Source organism: Oncorhynchus keta, chromosome 13, assembly GCF_023373465.1.
Source record: "Oncorhynchus keta strain PuntledgeMale-10-30-2019 chromosome 13, Oket_V2, whole genome shotgun sequence".
Taxonomy (NCBI): Eukaryota; Metazoa; Chordata; class Actinopteri; order Salmoniformes; family Salmonidae; genus Oncorhynchus; species Oncorhynchus keta.
Window position 1 is genome coordinate 24,292,568 of NC_068433.1, and position 21,460 is coordinate 24,314,027.

General features: G+C 42.3%; 1 protein-coding gene and 8 non-coding genes across 9 annotated transcripts; 6 read left to right on the forward strand and 3 right to left on the reverse strand.

The window, feature by feature from the left end:
* The first annotated feature begins 320 nt into the window (after window positions 1-320).
* Window positions 321-2,044, forward strand: LOC118392110 (prostate-associated microseminoprotein-like). Its single transcript, XM_035783754.2, has 3 exons — window positions 321-622; window positions 936-1,044; window positions 1,437-2,044. Exons 1-3 carry the CDS (start codon window positions 499-501, stop codon window positions 1,609-1,611), a joined length of 408 nt encoding a protein of 135 aa, XP_035639647.1. The 5' UTR covers window positions 321-498; the 3' UTR covers window positions 1,612-2,044.
* A 3,644-nt stretch (window positions 2,045-5,688) lies between these two features.
* trnav-aac (transfer RNA valine (anticodon AAC)) lies at window positions 5,689-5,761 on the forward strand. Its single transcript has one exon. It is a non-coding gene; the product is annotated as a tRNA-Val (tRNA).
* A 1,224-nt stretch (window positions 5,762-6,985) lies between these two features.
* trnad-guc (transfer RNA aspartic acid (anticodon GUC)) lies at window positions 6,986-7,057 on the forward strand. The gene has a single exon. It is a non-coding gene; the product is annotated as a tRNA-Asp (tRNA).
* A 779-nt stretch (window positions 7,058-7,836) lies between these two features.
* On the reverse strand, window positions 7,837-7,908 carry trnad-guc (transfer RNA aspartic acid (anticodon GUC)). The gene has a single exon. It is a non-coding gene; the product is annotated as a tRNA-Asp (tRNA).
* An 11,676-nt stretch (window positions 7,909-19,584) lies between these two features.
* trnad-guc (transfer RNA aspartic acid (anticodon GUC)) lies at window positions 19,585-19,656 on the reverse strand. The gene has a single exon. It is a non-coding gene; the product is annotated as a tRNA-Asp (tRNA).
* Window positions 19,657-19,862: 206 nt separating this feature from the next.
* On the forward strand, window positions 19,863-19,936 carry trnan-guu (transfer RNA asparagine (anticodon GUU)). Its single transcript has one exon. It is a non-coding gene; the product is annotated as a tRNA-Asn (tRNA).
* Window positions 19,937-20,359: 423 nt separating this feature from the next.
* trnan-guu (transfer RNA asparagine (anticodon GUU)) lies at window positions 20,360-20,433 on the reverse strand. Its single transcript has one exon. It is a non-coding gene; the product is annotated as a tRNA-Asn (tRNA).
* Window positions 20,434-20,544: 111 nt separating this feature from the next.
* On the forward strand, window positions 20,545-20,617 carry trnak-cuu (transfer RNA lysine (anticodon CUU)). Its single transcript has one exon. It is a non-coding gene; the product is annotated as a tRNA-Lys (tRNA).
* Window positions 20,618-20,860: 243 nt separating this feature from the next.
* trnak-cuu (transfer RNA lysine (anticodon CUU)) lies at window positions 20,861-20,933 on the forward strand. The gene has a single exon. It is a non-coding gene; the product is annotated as a tRNA-Lys (tRNA).
* The last annotated feature ends 527 nt before the right edge of the window (window positions 20,934-21,460 follow it).

Sequence of the window (21,460 nt, forward strand, 5' to 3'; positions counted from 1 at the left end):
AGTAAGGTAGTAATGAAGATATTTAACTTCAATCCCAATAGGGAAATCTTATGTGGATGAACACAGATTTGAATCAATGGAGTTAAATCATGTCAGCCATTTATTCCTCTCTCTATTACTGGTTCTCCACAGGCCTCCCCTTCCGCTCTCCTTTCTACCTCTCTCTCACTTCCCTCCTTCCTCTCACCTCTCTCTTAGCCTCCAAGTCTTAGTCATTTTAGGATGTGTCCGTGTTTCTATCATTTTAGAGGTCATGCCCACTGGAGCGAAGAGGTGCTGATCTCCAGATTGCCAAGGCGATGCCAAGACACAGACCCCCAAGCCCAACCCTGTTGCCCCACAAACCTGCCTCGACCCTGGTCGGTCCTCGTGATGGAGCTAACTAACCCCACCTCCACCCTTTACGCTGCGGTCGTAAAGATGTTGGGGTATAAATTGAGGTGGAAGAGAGGAATCGGAAAACTCTGAGAACTAGATCTAGAACTACAAAACGAGAACATGAAGAACATGGTGACGATGGACTCCATTGTTGGGAGAAACTGGCCACTGACCTTCCTGGCTGGGACACTGCTCTGGACCACCTGCCTTGCGGCTCCTATGCAGTGCCACTTCAACTCCAAAGGTAAGCAAAGCCATGCTCTAGGATAGGGTGTTTAGCGTTAATCTGAAGGCATTGGGCCTGTTGAATGGATTTTAAGTTCAGAGTAGATTTTTATTACCCCGTGATTCAGGGTATCATTCAGGTTTGCTCTTCTTAAATGAAAGTCCATCGTCAACACGTCCAAGCCCAGGAAGACTGCTTTTGGTACTAAATTACTTTAGTTAATGTTAAAGGTGTGATTTATAAATTGAAGTTGAAGTTTTGTGGATAAATGAGGCTTGGTTTATGTATGATTGGGGTAACACCTTTGGTGGGGGGTCTCTCTCTACCCTAGCGCTGTGTGTGTACGAGGGGAGACACTTCTCTCTGGGGGAGTCCTGGATGGAGGACGGCTGTCTGCAGTGTACCTGTCTGCATCCTGTCGGCGTCGGCTGCTGCGAGACGTAAGTACACTACGCACCTGTGATCAATGTGCCTTTCTGGGTCGTTGTATTTAGATTTGCAGCGGTGGGAATAGGAACCTGATTGCCATGGTTGGGAGAAGCTTGCAATGCAATACAGCCATGAAAATTGTATCCAGGCGCAGAGGTCCTTGAAAGGGAATTTTTATTTTTATTCTCTAAAGATCTGATAATTATGGTTTTTCATTTGAAAATAAATGCAAGGAATATATTCCCCCAGGCTCTGAAATGCTTAGAGTTGTATTACATTATCTATATTATCTATATTGTCATCATCATGCTTTCAGAGAAAGCATATATGTAAAGCAAGCCATTGAAAACATTTAGACTACCAGCTCAACAACCCTTCTCTCTCTCTCTCTCTCTCTGTACAGGGTGCATCACCCGGTGGACTTCCCAGGGTGGTGCGAGGTTCGGGTGGACACTCTGACCTGTAAGATGACCCTCGTTCAGAGCGCTGACCCCCGCCTGCCCTGCAGCCCCGGGTATGGACACAGCCTAGACCCCAGCCACGGCTCACTGGAACACTACTTGAAGCTAGCGGAGTAGACAGGGACGGAATCACAGTCGGACAGTGGAGGCTGGTGGAGGGAGAAATCGAAGAACGGGCTCATTTTAACTCCAGCCGTTACAAGGAGCCTGTTCTCCGATTTAAAGTGGCACCAGCCTCCACTGAAGTCGGACGATCAACCTCCCTCCACCCGCCTGTCTGTGTACTTCAAACGCTACATTCTCATGTGTTGCAGACCTGTAATTTGTTAACATTTAAACCTCATGAATATTACAATATATTGTACCATAAGCAGAAAAGTATACTCCGTTGGAATGCAGAGGGGATTCCACATAATGTAATCCCACATTTATGGCACTCTGTAATGCTCTACTGTAAATATCAACTCTTATAGTAATATATCTAACAATTATTGTCGTATTTGTTAGGGTATTGCAGTTATATTCAGTTATCCTCTAAATAAAATTCTCATTCAAGTGAAACTTTTGTTGATTTGCGTGTTAAAAGCAGTCTCTTCACGGCAAACACACTTTTTAATTCATGATTCACATCGTTGAACAGTCTTTCGTTCACAATGAAAAAATACAACTGTTGTAGAGCACGAAGCTCTTGAATATGAAATACAAACAAATGGAGTGAGGAATCAATGGACTGTATTTTGGGGGGTTTTGAATGAAGGGATAAAAAAAATAGAGATATGTAAATGACCCCACAGACAGACAGTAGCATTTTATATTGGTCATCATCATCATCTTTAAGCTATATATAAAAAATAAAAAAAAGTGAGGGCAATCCCCAAAACATAGGACATACTGCAAAATATGTTAAAACACCAATAAATTGATGCCTGCTTTACATCACCATTCATGTAAATATAACCCTCCACTCCTCACGCTCAAATGTTGATGCTGTTGGTCCCTGTGAATTGGGAGACGTAGGACGTCAGGGCGGGATTGGTTCCATGGGCTCTCGGAACGTGACAAACTCAAAGTGCAGACGCCGTCGCAGGGTCACTGTGTACAAGTTGAACATGTTATAGTTAGTTTAGGTTGTTATAGAAGTGTCTGAAGTATAGTTAGGCTGTACAGGCAGAAGGACTCAGAGGGTTGAGGAGCTACTCCTATGGACGGATTCCCATACAGATTTAACCTAGTCTTTATTGAAAGTCCTTCTTAGACCAAGACTAGGCTTAATCTGTGTCTGGGAAACCATATTCTTGTGATGGCACTGTGACTCCCAGAACATGAGCAGCATCCTCAGTCATTTGTAAGGACAATGGTCCTTCTAGTCAAGTGCTCAAACCCTCTCTGCTAAGCCAGATAATAAACAAAAAGCAGACAGGGAGACGAGAGTGGAGGGCTGTGTCCAGAATGGCATCCTATTCCCTATACGGTGCCGTGAAGAAGTATATGCCCCTTTCTGATTTTCTCTATTTTTACATATTTTTGACACTGAATGTTTGTATATATTCAACCAAAACCTAATATTAGATCAAATTAATCTGAGTGAACAAATCGCAACATTTTGATAATTATTTCATTTACTTTATAAAACAAAGTTATGCAACACCCAAAACCCCTGTGTGAAAAAGTAATTGTTCCCTTAAACAACAACATTAGTGGAGGGCAGCGCACAATTGGCCCAACGTCGTTCGGGTTAGGGGAGGGATTTACAAGTAGGCCGTCATTGTAAATAAGAATTTGTTCTTAACTGACTTGCCTTGTTAAATAAAAGGTTAAAAAAATGTATAAATATTAAATTACACAATAATTGGTTGAGCTGCCTTCAGCTGCAATGACTGCAACCAAACACTTCCTGTAGTTGTTTATCAGTCTCTCACATCACTGTGGAAGAATTTTGTCCCACTCTTCCATGCAGAACTGCTTTAACGCAGCAACATGAGGGTTTCAAGCATGAACTGCTAATTTCAGGTGCTGCCACAACATCTCAATCGAGTTTAGGTTTGGACTTTGAGTAGGCCATTCAAAAACATTTACAGGTGACCGGAAACATGACCGAATACAAACAGTGTAGCTATTCCCTCCGCAAGGCAATCAAACAAGCTAAGCTTCAGTATAGAGACAAAGTAGAGTCGCAATTCAACAGCTCAGACACAAGAGTTATGTGGCAGGGTCTACAGTCAACAACGGATTACAAAAAGAAAACCAGCCCGTCGCGGACCACGATGCCTTGCTCCCAGACAGACTAGACAACTTCTTTGCTCGCTTTGTGGACAATACAGTGCCACTGGCACGGCCCGGTACCAAAACCTGTGGACTCTCCTTCACTGCAGCCGATGTGAGTAAAACATTTAAATGTGTTGACCCTCGCAAGGCTGCAGGCCCAGACGGCATCCCCAGCCGCGTCCTCAGAGCTTGCGCAGACCAGCTAGCTGGTGTGTTTATGGACATATTCAATCAATCCTTATCCCAGTCTGCTGTTCCCACATGCTTCAAGAGGGCCACCATTGTTCCTGTTCCCAAGAAAGCTAAGGTAACTGAGCTTAACGACTACCGCCCCGTAGCACTCACTCCGTCATCATGAAGTGCTTTGATAGACTAGTCAAGGACCATATCACCTCCACCCTACCCGACACCCTAGACCCACTCCAATTTGCTTACCGGCCCAATAGGTCCACAGACGACGCAACCGAAATCACACTGCACACTGCCCTAACCCATCTGGACAAGAGGAATACCTATGTGAGAATGCTGTTCATCGACTACAGCTCAGCATTTAACACCATAGTACCCTCCAAACTCGTCATCGAGCTCGAGACCCAGGGTCTCGACCCCACCCTGTGCAACTGGGTACTGGACTTCCTGACGTGCCGGCCCCGGGTGGTGAGGGTAGGTAACAACATCTCCACCCCGCTGATCCTCAACACTGGGGCCCCACAAGGGTGCGTTCTGAGCCCTCTCCTGTACTCCCTGTTCAGAGGGCAAAGGTACAGGTCGGCAGTGTGGTCAGACAGGCGGGCTCGGAGTCAGGACAGGCAAGGGTCAAAACCAGGAGGGCGAGAAAAGAGAGACTGGAAAAAGCAGGAGCTGAGACACAAAACGCTGGTTGACTTGAACAAACAAGATGAACTGGCAACAGACAAACAGAGAGCACAGGTATAAATACACAGGGGATAATGGGGAAGATGGGTGAAGGAGACAATCAGACAGGTTGAGACAGATCAGGGTGAAAGACAGGTGAGACAGATCAGGGTGTGACAGCAGGTGTCTATGGCGTCATAGCGTGTCAAACTAGAAAGCAAGTCTGTTCGCTTCTACACCGAGCAATGCTGGTAAAATGAGCGGGAAAATTGTGTGGGTCTTTGTAGAAAAGGAATTAGAGGAATTGTTATGATCTTCCCTATGCTAAGTAGACTAGTTTACGTGTAGTGGAGCTGTAAGCTAATGTTTATTCATCAAATAGGCTACATATTTGAAAACAATTGCAGCCTACCTGTGTTGATTTCGATCATAGGCACATAGCCTAGGTAGGCTATGGCTGGAAATCTCGAGGACTCCAATTTCAAGAGAATACTGTTCATGCAGATAGAACGAGATGTACAGTTGAAGTCGGAAGTTCACATACACTTAGGTTGGAGTCATTAAAACTTGTTTTTCAACCACTACACAAAATGTCACCCAAAGAGTGAGCCTGTTGTGACCTCTATATGACGAGCAGCGGCAGTACGTCAATGCCTACCTGATCCACAACACCGCCAACTGGAATAACCTGAATCTGAAGTTAGTCTCTGTAGACCTGCAGGACAATCACCTGATCCAGGACACAGTACCTCCAGGACATGTTACCCGTCTGCCAGGTGTAGTAGGTTATCCCTTGGGGGTATCCGTACCTATGTAGGACATGCGAGGGTTCGGTTAATAAACAGGCTGGAGCTAGAACCTCGTTGTCGCGCGCCTTTATTTTAGATCATACTACACCAGGTACCACTGATAATAATATAATACAACTATAACGTAGCGCAGGGATTCCACCTAACTCGGTACATACAGTACATGTAGTCCATCTGCCAGGTAAGAAACAGAATTTCAGAGTTGGAGTGAGTGTAGGATTAGTTTCCAGGATAAAACTATATAGACAGCAACAGCTTGCATCTAGTTTCCGTAGTGTAGTGGTTATCACGTTCGCCTAACACGCGAAAGGTCCCCGGTTCGAGACCGGGCGGAAACAGTTTTTTGTCCGAAATTAATACCCGTTGTCATACACAGTTCTTAAGCGTTCAAGTATTGCAGGAGAGCAAGTTATGGCATGCAATTATGAAATGGAACGCTTTATCCACAGCTATAATTTTGTTTGTGTCTAAATAATGCTCTCAGAAGTAGGTTTTGAATTATATTATTTATTTCTATACATACACGAATAAATATATAATTTTTGTTCGTTTTTGTAATTTCAAGATTGCTCTCACACCATATTAGTTTTAGATTATAGGAAAGATCAACTGCTCTCTCTCCTCCTCTGTCTCAATGCATACTGTGTGGCTTTGTGGCTGGCCTCTGTGCGTGTGATGTGCTGGTGGACAGTGAGACTGCCTTCCAGCGATTCAGAGATACATTAGAGAGGGTGCACTCCCTTCGACAAGCTTATGGAATACTAGCGTTTAGCGTTTTACTGAAATTCAGTTTTTTAAATGTTTTATTATACAAAATATACAAAAATAAATAAACATATATATTTACTTCGGTTCAGTTATTTGAATTGCATTTCGTTCATTTGTTTTCTGTTTGATCGATTTGCAGTTTCTGTAGAGATAAATCAGGGAGTTGTAGTTTCCAACAGGCCAATGTACATGGTTTTGCTCAGAAAACGTGGTAATTAACTACAATGACAATAATCCGTTGCGTGCCTGCTTAATCTTGTACAGTCCGCAGGGCAGACAAACAGCGACCAAGAGAGATTTCGAAAGCAGTTACTTTGCGAGCCTGAAAATACATGATTTAAGTGATTGTAAATTCAATAAAGTATGAATTGTTTACGTTGAAGATCTACAAAAATAGTGATTTTGGCAGACAACGTAGGCAGCAGCTCTATAGAGATGAGATGACTTGAAATGAAATAATAAAGTCATCAAATAAAACAAAGATTTTATTAAAGTAATGTGAATAACTGATGGTTAATAAGTGATAACCAGTCAATACCATTGAATGACTTTTATTAGTTGTTTTATTCGTGTTGTTACAGCATTCAACCCATATAATGCATAGTGAATTGAATATCAAAAACCGTGATTATTTTTTCATCATCTAACCGAAACCGAACCGACCACAAAAAGCATTAATCGCTCAGTACTATGGAATACCAATGGCAAAACATAAAATGTTCATGGGCGTTATGTGTCAGGTCCAAATACTGTATTCTCAATACATAATGATTGGATTTAATCAGAGTTTTCAGTCCTCGTTAGTATAGTGGTCAGTATCCCCGCCTGTCACGCGGGAGACCGGGGTTCAATTCCCCGACGGGGAGGAATACTTTTTATTGTGTATATTATTATATTATATTGTGTATATGTCTGTCTGTGAGATACGCTTCACACTAAGAGGCCATTCAGATCTTGACTTCACGGTCTCGGTCTCTTCAGGCCAGTACTACAATTACGACAGCAGTGGGCGGTAATCTCTCCAACAGTGTGATCTCAGACCAGTTTGATAAATATTTGACATTTTTGCATGTTGCGTTGACATTTTTGCTGGTATGGTCCTTCGGGGCGGATTCATATCTATAAACACTAACATTATATGTTCCCTTGAGACAGATTAATATGTATACATTGCATGGTCCTTTGAACCAGATTCACATTTAATTTATATGGTCCTAGTTGGCTTCATATTTATAAATTGTATGGTCCTAGTTGGATTAATATTCACAAATTATATGGTCCTTCGAGACAATTATATATTTTTTAAGATTTACAATATTAAAACTAGGGATGTGACTTTTTTTCTTTTCGTTTATCGTTATCGTTAAAAAGGGGCACAGTGTCGACAGGTCGGCCACCAGGCAGACGAAGTATAGAATCTCAAAATAGAACGGGGTTGAAGTCAAGATATGAATTACTTGTTTACTCCATGTGTAACTCTGTGTTGCTGTCTGTTCACACTGCTATGCTTTATCTTGGCCAGGTCGCAGTTGTAAATGAGAACTTGTTTTCAACTAGCCTACCTGGTGAAAGTAGTAAAGGTGAAATAAATAAAATTAAAATAAAATGGGGGTTAATCTCTCGAACAGAATTTTCAAAAAGTTTCCTCCCCGTCGGGGAATTGAACCCCGGTCTCCCGCGTGACAGGCGGGGATACTGACCACTATACTAACGAGGACCTGGCAATTTATAAGAAGTTACATAATAAGTATAAGAATATAATATATATTGTATGAAAATATAAGAAGTTTCCTTTCCATAGAGCTAAAAGTGATGGGCATGACATCCTCCTTTTTAAAAACGTTTACTGTTGAAAAGTATAAATAGAGTAGAGTACATACACACACTAAAAAGGTAAAATATATATATATATGTTGAGCAAAATAGTGCTGATTTAGACAACTGAAAACTTCAAGGAGTAGGGCATTCAAGGAGTGAGTCTGATGGTAATAATGAATAGATACAACTTTCTCCATGCTCTCGCATTATCATAATTCATATGCGCGCCACCAGAAATCCATGCATGCCTGTACATCCTGAGAAATTACAACATATTACTGGCCAGCTAACGTGTCAGGACCTTGTAGGCTAAACTGCAGAATAAAAAAAAAAACTAAATGGTTGCCCAATCAGGCAGGCAGGATGCAGTTATTTCTAAATTAATATATATTTAATACGCCAGGCTTTTTAGATAGGCTATTTACTGAGGTTTACAGCCTTGATTCGAGTTTTGTAGGCTACTCAACTGAAAACAATAATAACATTCTTCATTACATTGTGTTGTTGTAGCCTAGGTAGGATACAGTTCTTGTCCCTAAAAAACTGAAACAATAGGGTAGCTGTATGGCTTTTAGAGCTGGTATCATGGGACTGGGAGGAAGCGCACTCAGCGCGAGCGCACAAAGTGTTCAGGCTACCTATGATTTCGTTATCTGATAAATGCACTTTTATATCACTGTGCTAACATTGAGCTTGTGAATTATGGGCTAATATGAATACACTTCTAATTTAAGCTATAGGTTACCTCTCGATCCTGTCTGTCATTGTTCTGTTGCGCAATTACGCACCTGGCCTCTTCCATGCCACGGCTTTCCCTCTTAAATCTTGTGGAGTCCCAGGAAAAGCCAGACTACAAAAGCTTGTTGGTCACTTATTTCATTTTATTTCTTTAGCCTACACATAGCATATTGCACGAGATATGCACGCTTGCTGAATGTAAAATAGGCTAAAGAATTAAGAACGGTCAGGGAGTAGGAAAGGAGAAGGCAACATTTTCTTATAGGCCAATCTTAACCCTGGGCTACATCCTGACAAAATACATTATTATGAGTTGTCTTTCAAACCTTCTAAACTGTTGAGAATAGACCCAAACTGATCCAAATGATTGCATAATCAGGCCTAGGTTGTAGGCCAATGCAGTTAGTTCAGCTTGAAACAAAACACATTTGAGAGGTTATTCAAATTAGCCTACATCATTGCAGTTTTACAACCTATAGACAATAATTGTTCACTCACTTGATAACAATAATACATTCCTCATTGCAATGTGTTGTTGTAGCCCAGGTATAATAATTGTCTTGTCTAAAAATGTAGGCCTAGGCCTAATCAACAGTGGAGCTTTGCGTGCCCGGGGACCAGAGTGCAGAGCCTGGAGGAACATACTCGATCTGCCATTTCACAATCTGTTAACTTTTTCCCTTGCACATCGACTGGTAAATATTTAGCTTATAACACTGTTCTGTCCACCGCCATGTCCTATTCTTTTCCAGGAGCTGATTTAGAGGCTGGAGTACTGCTGAAAGATTTGGGAGGAATCTTCTGTAGTAATTGTCAGTCCCGTGAAAGATCTCACTTCTGTGATATTTTGTGGTCGTGGTGCCTGTACCACTGCCTCGATTTTGTCCTGTGTTTTTGTGCAATCCATTACAGTCAATCTCATGTCCACAGAAGACAATCTTGTCTTTGAAGAACTCACACTTCTTTAAGTTTGCCTGTAGACCATACTCTTTCAGTCTTTTCAGGACCTCTTCCAGGTTAGCCAGGTGCTCTTTGTCGGTGCGTCCTGTTATGATCATGTCATCCAGGATACACTGGGTTCCTGGGATTCCTTGCAAAATCTGGTCAATAGTTCGTTGCTAAATGGCTGGGGCTGATGCAATGCCAAAAACCAGGCGGTTATACCTGTATAGACCTTTGTGTGTGTTTATTGTCAGGTACTGTTTGGAACTCTCTTCAACCGGTAGCTGCAGGTAAGCCTGTTTCAGATCGATTTTACTGAAGTGTTTCCCACCAGCTAGTGCAGCAAAGATGTCATCCAGGCGTGGTAGGGGGTATTGGTCCACATGCAACATTGAATTCACAGTTACCTTGAAGTCCCCACACATTCTAACAGACCCGTCTTTCTTCACAATAGGAACTATGGGTGTGGCCCATTTGCTTCTGTCCACTTTCGTCAGGATCCCTGTATCCTGCAAGCGATCGATTTCCGCTTCCACCTTTGGTCTCAGGGAGTATGGAACAGATCTGGCTTTTCAGAATTTGGGGGTTGCATCATCTCTTAGTACAAGTTTTGCTGTGAAGCCTTTTACTGTTCCCATCTGATCACTGAAAACTGTGGTGTATTTCTTCTGCAAGTGTTCCAGTGTTTGGTCTGTACCATTCTCTTTGGACTGGAACGTGTTGAGCATTTTCAAGTCACACCAGTTCAGCTTTATTTTTGAAAGCCATTCCCTGCCAAATAATGGGGGGCCAGTTCCAGGCACCACATACAGCTGTAACTGCTGTGTTTGCCCCCCATAATGCACTCTGACCTGCAACGCCCCCATTGGGCTCAATCTCTCTCCTGAGTAGGTCTTCAGCAACACATTTGTGTTCTTCAGCTTGATAGCCTTAAAGTGCTCATTGTAGACGGTAGTGGAAATTATAGACACTGCAGATCCTGTGTCCGGCTCCATTTTGAGGGGTTTGCCTTCGATATCTGGTGTCACCCATATTATGCTACTGCTGGGAGAAGTCACTGTGTTTAACTCTTTTGTACCAATTAATCGTTCATCTGAATCACTGCCACTGTTCTCTGCTAGTGCATTCACAGACCCTTTAATTTTCTCAGTTTTCCTGTTGTGACTGAATTTTGCTTTGCATGCTCTTTGAATGTGCCCCCTTCTACTGCATTTGTGACAAATTTTGTCTTTGAAACGGCAGTCCTCTGCTCTGTGACCATCTCTGTCACACCTGTTGCATTTTTCGGCCACACGGGGCGCTGTCGACTGCGTGAAAACTTGTGCAGGGAAATTTGTGACAGGTCAGTACTTCTTTTACTTTGCAACTCAAATGCATCTTTAGTCTCGATTTCCATAGCCACAGCAATTTCAACAGCCTTTGCAAACGTGAGCTCTGATTCTGTGAGCAAACGTTTTTGAATGTGTTCATGTTTCAGTCCACAAACAAATCTATCCCTTAATGTGTCATTTAGGTTCTCTCCAAACTGGCAATGTTCAGACAGTTTCTTCAACACTGCTACATATGTGCTAACACCCTCCCCCTCATTGTGGTCTCTCTTGTGGAAACGAAAACGTTCCGCGATGAGGAGTGGTTTAGGTGATAGGTGATTTTGCAATATCTCCACAATCTCTGTGAATGTTTTATTTGAGGGCTTCACAGGGGCAGTCAGATCTCTTAGCAAACTGTATGTTTTGGGGCCAATTAAACTCAACAGCGCTGGTACTCCTTTGTTATCAGCAATGTCGTTTGCAATGAAGTACTGTTCCAGTCGTTCAATGTAAGTTGCCCAGTTTTCTTGCGTGTCATCAAACACATCTATTTTCCCGATGCTAGCCATTCTCTTTACCTCCGGCTCCACGGGTCTTTGATCTGCCGCCTCGTTCTCGTCAGCTCTCCCCACGTCTTCACTGCTTGCTAGCTGTTGTGCTACAGGGTCAAAATGTTCATTTCTTCCTACGAACTCCCTCTGTATTCGTGATGCACACTGCAGGTAATCATCCTCGTCGCCATTGTAGTGTCTTAACACTTAGTACTTATTTATGTAATAAGAAAGACTCGGAATACAAGCAATTGAACTGGAGCTTCACATTTACTCAAACGAGTTAGTACCAGAATAACATAGAACAACACTGCGCATGACCAAGGGTGCTCCGCCTGAAAGGGGACATCAGTAATTAACAGAACATAACATGTTGTTTATCAAAATTGCAATTTCAAGTATTGCTCTTTGATTAAAAGGAAACAGGCACTTTTATTGTGGACAATAAAAGGCCACTCTAAAATGTGCAGTTTTTTCACACAACACAATGCCACAGGTGTCTGAAGTTTTGAGGGAGTGTGCGATTGGCATGCTGACTGCAGGAATGTCCAACAGAGCTGTTGCCAGAGAATTTCATGTTCATTTCTCTACCATGAGCTGCATCCAAAATTGTTTTAGAGAATACAACCAACTGGCCTCACAACCGCAGACCCCGTGTAACCATGCCAGCCCAGGACCTCCACATTCTGCTTCTTCACCTGGGCGATTGTCTGAGACCAACCACCCGGAAAACTGATGAAATTGAAGATTATTTCTGTCTGTAATAAAGCCTTTTTGTGGGGAAAAACTCATTCTGATTGTGTGAACCTGGCTCCCTATTTCCTTCCAGGCCCACCCTATTTCCTTCCAGGCCCACCCTATTTCCTTCCAGGCCCACCCTATTTCCTTCCAGGCCCACCCTATTTCCTTCCAGGCCCACCCTATTTCCTTCCAGGCCCACCCTATTTCCTTCCAGGCCCACCCTATTTCCTCCCAGGCCCACCCTATTTCCTTCCAGGCCCACCCATGGCTGCACCCCTGCCCAGTCATGTGAAATTCATAGATTAGGGCCTAATTATTTTTTTTTAGTTGACTGATTTCCTGATATGTTGACTGATTTCCTGATATATATCCTGAACTGTAACTCAGTAAAAAAAAAAATGCATTTATATTTTTGTTCAGTATAGCTATAGATATTACTATAGCTATAGATATTAGAACAACGTTTGCACGCTTCGGTTTGCCACTGCAGCTGGTAAGTGACAACGCGCAAGCTTTTGTAAGTGACGAGTTTACAAGATTCATGACAGTAAATGGAATCAAACACTCAACCTCAGCTCCATACCACCCTGCCACCAATGGGCTGGCAGAACGCTTTGTGCAAACCCTAAAGCAAGGACTCTGTGCAGCAAAACGAGACGAAGGGACTTTACAAACAAAACTGGCCAAGTTCCTGGCCTCCTACCGAAACACCCCACATGCCACGACAAATGAAAGCCCAGCCGCACTGATGTTCGGGAGGCCTCTCCGCACACAGCTGGACATCATGAAGCCAAACAGGCGTAATGAAGTGCTGAACAAACAAGCCAAGATGCTCTCCGGTGGTCGGGAGCGCCATCTCCAAACAGGACAGGAAGTGATGGTGCGAGACTACAGAAGAGGAGGGAAATGGATAAGAGGGGCCGTACACACACAAACGGGACCCAGAACTTACCAGGTTCTAGTGAACCCAGACATAATCTGGCGGCGTCACATTAACCAAATGCTTTCCACGGAAAACAGCACAACAATCGAGAGAGAACAGGCACAGAGAGATCCTGAGAGTGACACACAGGGAACTGTAGAGGACCGTGGGGCAGTAAAGAGACCCCAGGCTGAAAGAAGGGAACGTGTTGATGAAGGTGCTGCTATAGCAGAAGCTATAATGGAACAAGCACACACTGAGGATGTTCAGGAGCCTCCAGACAATCCGAGGCGCTACCCAGAACGAAGGCACCGTCCACCAGACAGACGAGACTTATAAACAAACAAACAAAAACGAACTGTTCAAGTTCAAATTAAAAGATGCAAAATAACTACAACAAGTTCTGGGAAATGTTTCAGTTGTGGTTTGGTAAAAGTAACTGATTGTATAAGAGAAGGAATGTTATGTTCTGTTAATTACTGATGTCCCCTTTAAGGCGGGAGCACCCTTGGTCATGCGCAGTGTTGTTCTATGTTATTCTGGTACTAACTCGTTTGAGTAAATGTGAAGCTCCAGTTCAATTGCTTGTATTCCGAGTCTTTCTTATTACATAAATAAGTACTAAGTGTTAAGACACTACACAACATATCAAAGACAGAAGTCAGAAAGCGTGCCGAAATGTTTTATGTAGATGACATTAGGATATTTGAACTTTGAAGAGTGTACAGGATGTAAATATTGGTATAGTGTGTGTGTGTGTGTCTATATGGATGCGTTTAGACAGGCAGCCCAATTGTGATATTTTTTTTCACGAATTGGTGTTTTGACAAATCAGATCATCTCTGAAAAAGATTTGATGTGATTGGCCAAAAGACCAATTAGTGGAAAAATTATCAGAATTTGGCTAACTGTGTAAGCACAGCCTTTGTCCACCTATAGAAATGCAGGTTAGCGTTTTTCGCCATGAAACTTGTTCTAAAAAGGCAGCTCTGCAGAGTGGTCACTAGCTGGCACAGCCAATAAATCATAAAATCTGACTTTAAACCTAATCCCACTGCCTAACCCTACATTTCAGGAATTTGTGAGCTTCTGCTCTCCCAACCTAGTCATCGAATTTCGCCCTGTTTACCTTCCGAGAGAGTTCTCTGGGAATATCGTTACGGCTGTGTACATCTTGCCCAAAGCCGACAAAGAAAACGACTGAGCTGCCGAGGAGAACCCCTGAGAGCAACGAGGGCTACGTGCTTACGGTCTCCATGGAGGATGTATGTGAGTCATTCAAACATGTTAACCCTCGCAAGACTGCTGGCCCAGACGGCATCTTTAGCAGCGCCCTCACAGCATGTGCAGACCAGCTAGATATGTGTTTTCTGACATTTTCAATCTCTCAGGCTGTTATCCCCAGATGCTTCTAGATCATCCCTGTGCCCAAGAAAGGGAAAGTAACTGAACTGACTACCGACTCATAGTACTCACTTCCGTCATCAGGAAGTGCTGGGAGAGGCTAGTCAAAGTAGTGTTGCACTGTATACCGAAATGTAGGTACTTTTCCGATACAAAAAAACAAGGTTCGGTACTACAGATTTTGAATCAAGTCTGTATCAGCGCAGGCCCTTTTTATAGAGTGATGAGCAAAGTGCATGCTCCACTTACTCATTCATTGTTAGAGCTGTCTGGGCTGCTTTACCGTCCCACTCATGCTGCACAAAATTTGACACTTAAATAATGCAACACGGCATGTAGAAATGTTGAAACTGTTCATTAGCGTTTGCAAAACTATTTCCATATAGTCTGGAACACTTTTACACAACTTAAAACAAAGCAGGTAGCTTCCAGCTTTAATTGGAGGCTAACATTCAATGCTAGCTTACAGCAGAATTCACTTTCCTAGTACTTTGTTTGTGATACCATAACACAAAATATGCTGATGGTCACCTAAAACTTGATTCATTCCCTTTGTCTTGCTCGCCACCAAAAACGAATTCACTTCGTCTTCCTTTGCCTCCCGTCCTTATTCAACTTGATTCCATAGCCACAAAGTCAGATTCCTCAGCCACATTCTACCTGGCCGAAAGAAGTCAGTCATTTCTTAAAGAGACGTTTAGAAAATAAATTATTCAGCAAATGTTTTTAATCAGTAAAATAAAAAAAAAAGTCCTAAATGGAAGAGATTGTTCGTCATCTGTCGCCGCATGAAATCAGCTTAAACAAGCTCAATAACTCAATAACTCTTATTGAATAATAAGAGTGGTATTTAGTATCATGATGGTATTGACTATTGTGATTCTAAACCTGGTATCGGTATCGAGGTCAAAATTCTTGTATCGTGACAACACTAAATCAAAGACTACATCACCTCCTACCTCCCGACAAACTCAATCCTCTCCAATTTGCCTATCGCCCGACACATCCAAGGACGACGCAATTTCCATTGCAATGCACAGTGCCCTCACCCACCTGAACAAGAGGAATGCACGTGAGGATGCTATTCATCGACTACAGCTCGGCCTTCAATACCATAGTACCCTCTAAGCTCACCACAAGCTCACAATGCTTCAAGCATTGCGCTGTTTATGACTTCAAGCCTATCAACTCCCAAGATTAGGCTGGCAATACTATAGTGCCTATAAGAACATCCAATAGTCAAAGGTATATGAAATACAAATGGTATAGCGAGAAATAGTGCTATAATTCCTATAATGACTACAACCTAAAATTTCTTACCTGGGAATATTGAAGACTCTCATTTTCTGAGCAAGGAACTTAAACATTAGCTTTTTTACATGGCAAATATTGCACTTTTACTTTCTTCTCCAACACTTTGTTTTTGCATTATTTAAACCAAATTGAACATGTTTCATTATTTATTTGAGACTAAATTGATTTTATTGATATATTAAGTGAAAATAAATGTTCATTCAGTATTGTTGTAATTGTCATTACAAATATATATATATAAAATCGTCCGATGCATTGGCTTTTTTTGGTCCTCCAATAATCGGTATAGGCATTGAAAAATCATAGTCGGTCGACCTCTATCAGGGACCCAAATCAAATGTTATTGGTCACAATTAATTGTGCATCTGTAAAAAATTGTGAGGGTTTTAAGTGACAAGCCAAATTGCTTTCAGCCTCTTGACGTTGAAGAGGCACTGTTGCACCTTTCTCACCACACTGTCTGTATGGGTGGACCATTTCAGTTTGTTTGATGTGTACGCAGAGGAACTTAAAACTTTCCACCTTCTCCACTGCTGTCCCATCGATGTGGATAGGGGGGTGCTACCTCTGCTGTTTCCTAAAGTCCACGATCATCTCCTTTGTGTTGTTGACGTTGAGTGAGAGGTTGTTTTCCTGACACCACACTCTGAGTGCCCTCACCTCCCCATAGGCTGTCTCGTCGTTGTTGGGGATCAAGCCTGCTACTGTTGTGTTGTCTGCAAACGTGTTGGAGGCATGCATGGCCACGCAGTCATGGGTGAACAGGGAGTACACAGGAGGGGGCTGAGTACACACCCTTGTGGGGACCCAGTGTTGAGGATCAGCGAAGTGGAGATGTTGTTTCCTACCTTCCCCACCTGGGGGCAGCCCGTCGGGAAGTCCACGACCCAATAGCACTGGGTGGGGTTGAGACCCAGGGCCTCATGCTTAATGAGCTTGGAGGGTATCAATCAATCAAATGTATTTATAAAGCCCTTCTTACATCAGCTGATGTCACAAAGTGCTATACAGAAACCCAGCCTAAAACCCCAAACAGCAAGCAATGCAGGTGTAGAAGCACGGTGGCTAGGAAAAACTCCATAGAAAGGATGGAACCTAGGAAGAAACCTCTAGGAAGAAACCTAGAGAAGAACCAGGCTCTGAAAGGTGGCCAGTCTTCTTCTGCCTGTGCCGGGTGGAGATTGTAACAGAACATGGCCAAGATGTTCAAATGTTCATAGATGACCAGCAGGGTCAAATAATAATAATCACAGTGGTTGTAGAGGGTGCAACAGGTCAGCACCTCAGGAGTAAATGTCAGTTGGCTTTTCATAGCCGATCATTCAGAGTATCTCTACCGCTCCTGCTGTCTCTCGAGAGTTGAAAACAGCAGGTCTGGGACAGGTAGCACGTCTGGTGAACAGGTCAAGGTTCCATAGCCGCAGGTAGAACAATTGAAACTGGAGCAGCAGCACGACCAGGTGAACTGGGGACAGCAAGGAGTCATCAGGCCAGGTAGTCCTGAGGCATGGTCCTAGGGCGCAGGTCCTCCGAGAGAGAGAAAGAAAGAATTAGAGATGGCATACTTAAATTCACACAGGACATCGGATAAGACAGGAGAAATACTCCAGATATAACAGACTGACCCTAGCCCCCCGACACAAACTATTGCAGCATAAATACAGGAGGGGTCGGGAGACACTGTGGTGTTGGCTTGATTACCAACAACGACGAGACGGCCTACAGGGAGGAGGTGAGGGCCCTCGAAGTGTGGTGTCAGGAAAATAACCTCACACTCAATGTCAACAAAACAAAGGAGATGATCGTGGACTTCAGGAAATATATGTATCGAGGCCCGGCTTTTCTAAAGTTAAGGAAATAGATGCCTGCCTCCTAAGTGCTGGTTGTGTTCCGTGATTGAAGCAAATAAACAGGAAGTTTTAGGGTAAAATAAATACAATTAAAAAGTTATATCTCCCCATCAGGGAATTGAAGCCCAGTCTCCCACGTGACAGGCATGGATACTGACCACTATACTAATGAGAATTGAACTGTTCAAAAAATTCGACTTATTCTTAAAAACAAATGACCTATATCTGTTTCACTAGAGCCAAAAGTAATGTTGGGCATGAGTCAACTACACAATAACATCCTGTTCTACTGGTTGTCCCTATTGGCACACATATAGACAAGCACAAAACAAGAAACACACACACACACACAACTGACAATGAGACTAGGTATAACGACACAAAATATACCATGACCAAAATAATAATTCTTAAAGTTACACAAGGCTATATGCAGTTGTTGCTGTACATGTGAAAAATGTCAATTTCAACAAATTATTTGAAAACATTAATGTGGCAGTTGTTACCCACGTCTAAAACTCCCAATACTGTACATTACTATATTGATGTGATGAGGGCAAATGTAAAGCAAGTGCTGTGCTAAGAAGGTTCAAATCTGTAGAACAGACCTTTTTGTAAAACCGGCAAAATGTATGTTTATTTTGCCCAATGATGTTTGTACCTTATTTTGTGCTGCTGACGTGTTGCTGCCATGCTATGTTGTTGTCTTAGGTCTCTCTTTATGTAGTGTTATCTCTCTTGTTGTGATGTGTGATTTGTCCTATAATTCTATTTCATTTGTTTTTGTATTTTTAATTCCCGCTTCCGTCCCCGCATGAGGCCTTTTGCCTTTTGGTAGGCCATCATTGTAAATAAGAATTTTCTTAAATGACTTGCCTAGTTAAATAAATAAATACAATTTGCTCTTTGCGATGGGTATTCCTCAACCTATCGGAGTAAGATCGATGTGACATTGTATTGCCAAGAAGTATGGGAAAGTCCTGAGGGATTTTTCACAGTCATCTGACATCTTTGACTGAAATATAAGGTCAAACTTTTTCATTTTCAGAGACATGAAAAAAAACAGCAGGTTAGAAAATAGAGCTTCGTAGCCACGTTTTGATTGTATGGGTTGTTAGGCATTTCAAAAATCACAATTTGCCACCCCCAATTCCTAGTGCTAGCTTGCTAGATGTTTGGGAGTGCCTGTTCACTGAGGCGACAAGCCAGGCAAGAGGCAGCACTGCTTTGGCTGTAATTGTGCCAGCAGCAAATTTCATGATTGATGGTTTTATTCTTTCAAGTAAAAACGACCAGATTTTATGGCTACAGGATTGAAATATTTTGTCTTGTCCACTCACCCTCTCTGGGCTTAAAAGTCCTTATTTAACCTATCATCTACACTGATGGAAGAGGATTTAACAGGTGACATTAATTAGGGATAATAGCTTTCAGCCGGTCAGGCTATGCCATGGAAAGAGCAGCTATGGCTAATGTTTTGTACACTCTTGCACATCTATGCTTTAGATTAACAGTCAAACGTGCTAGCCAATTGGGCCACAGAAACTAAATGGCTGGGACCCTGACCCTCGGCGTCTGTGATCTCATTCTACAATAAATTTCATTTTACATCGGGTTATTCTACACCAAAATATAGAGGGGTAAAGGCCAGATTGGAACACCCGTATACAATGAGGTTTATCTCACAGTCAGAAGTATAAGGGAAAAAATGCATCCTCCCCGCCGGGGAATACTTGTATACAATGAGGCTAATCTCACCAGAACAAGATAGCCAGAATTATAAGGGGGAAAAAAAAGCTTATTCTCCCCGTCGGGGAATTGAACCCCGGTCTCCCGCGTGACAGGCGGGGATACTGACCACTATACTAACGAGGACTGGTTCTTTTGTGAAGTTTTACCTTTAAAGAAATATATATGTAGGCTATGCGTATGCTTTGTGGCCAAAGCTTGTGTTTGAGAAAAAAAAATACTTAAATCCACCTGAAACTTGTATCTCAAACAGACCGTTTTGAAAAATGTTTGCTGTTTCCTCATGGTTTTTTACAGAATATAAACCATTCTCCTTTTCGATAAAGCACCGAGTCTCTGTGGCGCAATCGGCTAGCGCGTTAGACTGTTAATCTAAAGGTTGGTGGTTCGAGCCCACCCAGGGACGGATTGTTTTGATGTTTAGCAAATGCTTCAGCATTTAGTGACTCATATAATTTTAGCACCATTTTAGATTCATAACAGTTGTTTTGAAGTAAAGAAATTGTAAATCATAATACCATGTTTTTTCCCCCTTCCAAAACAATATTTGCACTGCCCTCTGATACTCAGTACAACCACATTTTGTTTACTCTCTAAGAAAAATTAAAATTGGGGGGGGGGGGGCGACTGGCTGAATCAAGGAAAACTAAACGTGCCTAATTTACTGTTGAAAATTGTGATATTTTTTGCAATATATTTACAAAGAATCTTACAACAGTGCGATAACATTCCTACAATCTCAGGAGAGGTTCATTCTGATTTGAGTTACAATTTCTGAGGACCAGCTCCTGACATCAAAACAACTGTTATATGAATCCATCAAAATGACCGTCCCTGGGTGGGCTCGAACCACCAACCTTTAGATTAACAGTCTAACGCGCTAGCCGATTGCGCCACAGAGACAAGGTTGCTTACCTTGTCAGAGTTAAAGCATTTTGTTGCTGAAGTAGCACATGCGTGTCACGAGCATAGGGTTTCAGGTTTAAAATGGAGGGGCTGAAAATAGTTCAATCAGCCCGGCTAGCTCAGTCGGTAGAGCATGAGACTCTTAATCTCAGGGTCGTGGGTTCGAGCCCCACGTTGGGCGCTCACTTTTGAATTAGGAAGTGATTTTGTAACCTCCAGTAAACCTTAAAATGTTCACACTTTAATAAACTGAAAATATACTATTTGTTAATTTGGTAATACAATTATATTTATATATAATTATATTTTATTACAAGTTCCTCCATTCATTGACAAGGTTATTCCTATCTCCTCCTGTCTTTAATCTCTGGTGGGGGAGGTTACTCGTTTACAAAGGGAGGAGGGGCTTAACTACATGGATACAGCCCGGCTAGCTCAGTCGGTAGAGCATGAGACTCTTAATCTCAGGGTCGTGGGTTCGAGCCCCACGTTGGGCGCTAACTTTTGAATATTAGGTTGTTTTTATATGAAGTTGTATTTCTCAAACTGGAAATGCCTTGTAAGGAGGAATGGTCCAAAATGCCTTGTAAGGAGGAATGGTCCAAAATACCTTCATCCAGAATCCAGACACTCATTAGAGGCGATGGGAAGCGTCTAGAGGCTGTTATTTTAGCAAAAGTAGGTTCTACTAAATATTGATGTGATTTTTCTATTGGGGTGCCCAAATTTATGCACCTGTCTACTTTTATTTTGATTCATATTGCACATTTTCTGTTAATCCAATAAACCTCATTTCACTACTGAAATATTACCGTGTCCATCAGTTATTTGATAGATCAAAATGAAATTGCTGATCCAAACACACAATTATTTATAAATGGAAATCATGGAAATTGTCAGGGGTGCCCAAACTTTTTCATACGACTGTACGTGTCTGTTGGAGTGTCGGTGTACAGTCATGGCCAAAAGTTTTGAGAATGACACAAATATTTATTTTCACATAGTCTGCTGCCTCAGTTTGTAT